The following is a 3,464-nucleotide window of genomic DNA, read 5'->3' as shown; positions in this document are numbered from 1 at the left end:
TACCCATGTGATGGCTGGTCTCTGTAGGTGAGGTTTTGCCCAGGTGCATGGGTGCTGGACAGACAGGTGTGTGTGATTCCTGGCAGAACCCCTGGCCCACCAGCCCGACACCTGGCCTTGCCAACCCCCATCCCCGGGGGCATCCTTCACTGCCTGCGGAGGTTGCTCAGACCGTGTGGGAGTCACAGGAGAACGGAGGGAGCGGCAAGATCAGGTAGTGAGGGAGGCATCAGGAGCGGGGCAGGGGGCAGAGAGGCGGCGTTACAGACTGAGGGAGGAAACCCCAGGCAGACGCAGGGGTGACGGGGCTCCCGGGCACAGAGGATGAAAGGAGATGACCGCTGGCTGAAGGGGAGCGAGGGGTCAGAGGTACATAGAAGTTGATGAGAGGACCGGCAAGGGGCCACCAGGAGCCACGGTGACGGTGAGCACGGAGGGAAGGGAGATGGAAGGGTTCTGGGGTCCCAGCCGTCCCAAGCTGCCCTCTGATCCCATCTAGCATGTCAGCAAGAAGGGCCTGGGGGAACCTCGAGCCCCCCGCCAGAGCCGGCCAGTAGTTCCTGGAGCCTGGTTCCGGGCAAGGTGAAGGAGTGGATGGAGCCGCTGGTGACCAGGACGAGAGAGAGTTGGCAGTGGTTCTGGTGCGCGTGCGCAGAACGGGGCTGGGGGCCTGAGTCTGAGGGAGGAGGGGCAGGGCCGGAACTCGTGGGTTCCCAGGACAGGACGGGGGCAGGGCGGTGACCCCTGGGTCCCAGAGGGGTAGAGGGTAAGAGGTGAGAGCAAGGACTCCTGGGTCAGAGGGAGGAAGGGGTCAACGGGGCAGAAGTCTCGGCGGGGTAGCTGGAGTCTCCACTGTGATGTCCACAGGGGCCCCAGGGCCTTCCAGGGCTTTCTGCAGACCTACTATGATGACCACCTGAGGGACCTGCGTTCCCACACCCAGGCCTGGCTCCAAAGCTCCAAGGACAGCCTCCTGAACAAGGCCTACAACCTGTGTCCCCAACTGCTCTGCGGGGACAGCTCCTGGGATTAAAGTGTTCACAGCCTCTGCAATAAAGAAGTTCTCCTCTGTGTGCCTGTCCCAGTCCCTCCCGGATGCTGCCAGAGATAACCCCACCCCATCCGCCCCCCGGAGGTTAAGGAGCAGAGGAAGTGACAACACGAAGTGACACGTGGCAGGGGAGCGACAGTGGGGGTGGGGGAAGGAGTGGGGGCCGGGGGGGGGGGAATGACCCTGCTCCCCCAGTGCTGAGACCCACCACTGCAGGCTTGTGGGCGGCACGGAAGACTTCAGGCTTCTCAGTTTGGGGTGGAGGGTGAAGGCTGGAGACCAGGCAGGGTTAACAAGGCCCCCCCCAGCGGCCCCTCCCTCAGCGCTCTGCGTTCACCTCCCACGGGATGGAGACCCCAGGCCTCATGCCTGGCGGGCACCCAGAGCCCCCATCACCTCCACAGCTCCCCACCCAGCCTGTCTCTCTCAGCGGTGAACCTTCAGAGAGGAGGCTCCCTGTGGCTTGACCTCAGGGATGTCACTGCTCTCTGCCCACCCCCCACCCCCCAGCAGTTCTGTTGGCCAGGACTTTGGCCTAGATGTTGAGGTGGGGGTGGTGGCTGTGAAGGGGTGGATCTTAAGAGCTATAAAGCCTTTCTCTGCCTGTTTGGACCTGGTGAGGACAGCCTGCAAGAGTCCGGTAAGAGAGGGACATGGCGGGTGGGGGGCAGCAGGAGGTGGCCAAGATTGTTAAAGCAGAAACTGCAAGAGTCAAGATATTAGATTCCAGTGATAGAATCATGGAATTTAGAGTATTCCCTGCCAGTCCAGTGGTTAGGACTCGGCGCTTTCACTTCTGCCGCCAGGTTTCAATTCCTGGTCGGGGAACTAAGATCCTGCAAGAGCACAGGGCTGCCAAAAAAAAAATTAAGATGTTACAATCAGCAATCGGGAGTAGTATCATAGAATGTTAGGAAGTGAGGCCCAAGTCAAGCCATTAGGGGTTTGACTCAGGTCGGGGGGAGGGGGAGAGGGGGTCCCAGGCTGGTATCCCTGAGCGCAGGGGACCCTAGGATTAGACACCTCCTGTGGCCCTGTCCCACACCCTCCTCAGCGTTCCAGGTCTCCTGACACCATGGGCACCCGATACTTCCTGGCTCTGTTTCTCATCTTCCTGGTGCTGGGATTTGGTGAGTGTGGTCAGTAGGAGAGGAGGGGCTATGAGGAGGGGAATGAGCGCAGCCCAATTCTTGTCTGGCCCTGGCCCTGCCCATTCCTCTCCTTCCCCCACTCATTCTCCCCCTGCTGCAGGCCCCTCAGCTCCCCTAACTCACTCTCCTCCTGCAGAGGTCCAGGGTGTCCATGTGCCCCAGGAAGAAGAGACTGCCAGCCCTGACCTGCTCACCAAGGTGCAGGAATCACTCTTAGGTTATTGGGGTGTAGCCAAGGCAGCTGCCCAGAAGCTGTACCAGAAGACATACTTGCCCGCCATGGATAAGAAAATCAGGTATCACCCGCCTCGCACCCCCACCCCAGGAATAGGGACTCCCAGCCCCCAGCTCCTTCTCCCTCAGACTCAGGAGTCCAGGTTCAAACCTGGACCTGGTATCTCAAGGCCCAGGTATCTCAGCCCCCAGCCCCCAGTCCCAGCAGAACCCGGGATTCTGAGATGCCATCCCTGTCCTACTTAGGGATCCGGGAGTTTGGGTTCTAGCCACGTTTTCCCACAGGACACATGATTCTGGGCCCCAGCCCCTCCTCCCTCAGATCCAGGAGTCCCAGCACCCAGCCCCTCCTCCTCAGCCCTTCTGTCCTTTCTCCCCAGGGACATATACAGCAAAAGCACGGCAGCTATGACCACCTATGCAGGGATTTTTACTGACCAGGTCATTTCTCTGCTGAAGGGAGAATATTAACAGCTGGGCCCCCAGTCTCGGGGAGAGTCCAGACCCCAGCAACCCCTTGGGTCCCCTGATCTATACCCCACCCCCACTTCCTAGCAACTCTCAGCATCCTGCTCCCAACTCTAGCCTGACTTCTTATCAATAAAAAAAAAAAAAAAAAAAAAAAGCCAAGTTTATTCTTTTGGATATGGTTGCTTTTCTGAGACCTCAGGGGCCAAGATGGAGGATCTGATGCTGTCCAGCCATTTATTGAGCGTCTATTCTATGTCTATCGCCCTAACCTGGTCAATGGGAATAAAGAGGTGAATAATAACAATGAATAATCATAACAATAATTGGAGACTGACTTTCACCAAGGTCTGGCTTTCTCTTCTTTTTTTTTTTGGGGCCACACTATGTGGCATGCGTGCAAGATCTTAGTTCCCTGACCAGGGATCGAACCCATGCCTCCTGCAGTGGAAGCACAGAGTCTTAACCACTGGACTGCCAGGGAACTCCCGGCTTTCTCATTTGTAAAATGATAAATGGACATAGCTAATCTGTAGTGGACTCTGGCCATATCTGGGACC

At 58.0% G+C, this 3,464-nt stretch overlaps 2 protein-coding genes across 2 annotated transcripts; both read left to right on the top strand.

Annotated features, from left to right (window-relative positions):
* Positions 1–86: 86 nt before the first annotated feature.
* APOC4 (apolipoprotein C4) lies at positions 87–1,045 on the top strand (the record flags this gene model as incomplete). The annotated part of the gene is made up of 3 exons (XM_028485666.1): positions 87–214; positions 500–641; positions 868–1,045. Coding segments are annotated over 3 exons (436 nt in total), but the record flags the coding sequence as incomplete, so codon positions are not given.
* A 540-nt stretch (positions 1,046–1,585) lies between these two features.
* Positions 1,586–3,078, top strand: APOC2 (apolipoprotein C2). The gene is made up of 4 exons (XM_007101266.3): positions 1,586–1,691; positions 2,106–2,181; positions 2,339–2,498; positions 2,817–3,078. The coding sequence occupies exons 2-4, from the start codon at positions 2,127–2,129 to the stop codon at positions 2,905–2,907; spliced, it is 306 nt and encodes a 101-aa protein (XP_007101328.2). The 5' UTR covers positions 1,586–1,691; positions 2,106–2,126; the 3' UTR covers positions 2,908–3,078.
* The last annotated feature ends 386 nt before the right edge of the window (positions 3,079–3,464 follow it).

Source organism: Physeter macrocephalus, unplaced genomic scaffold (genome assembly GCF_002837175.3).
Source record: "Physeter macrocephalus isolate SW-GA unplaced genomic scaffold, ASM283717v5 random_656, whole genome shotgun sequence".
In the NCBI taxonomy this organism is placed as follows: domain Eukaryota; kingdom Metazoa; phylum Chordata; class Mammalia; order Artiodactyla; family Physeteridae; genus Physeter; species Physeter macrocephalus.
The sequence above is the reverse complement of the archived record's forward strand: the minus strand, read 5'-3'. Positions and strand labels throughout refer to the sequence as shown.

What these genes read in the sequence shown, in the direction of transcription:
- APOC2 (XM_007101266.3), top strand. Translation starts at nt 2,127, where the DNA reads ATGGGCACCCGATACTTCCTGGCTCTGTTTCTCATCTTCCTGGTGCTG. An exon ending in CTTCCTGGTGCTGGGATTTG is followed by an intron (nt 2,182 to 2,338) that starts GTGAGTGTGGTC and finishes CTCCTCCTGCAG; the next exon opens with AGGTCCAGGGTGTCCATGTG. An exon ending in GCCATGGATAAGAAAATCAG is followed by an intron (nt 2,499 to 2,816) that starts GTATCACCCGCC and finishes CTTTCTCCCCAG; the next exon opens with GGACATATACAGCAAAAGCA.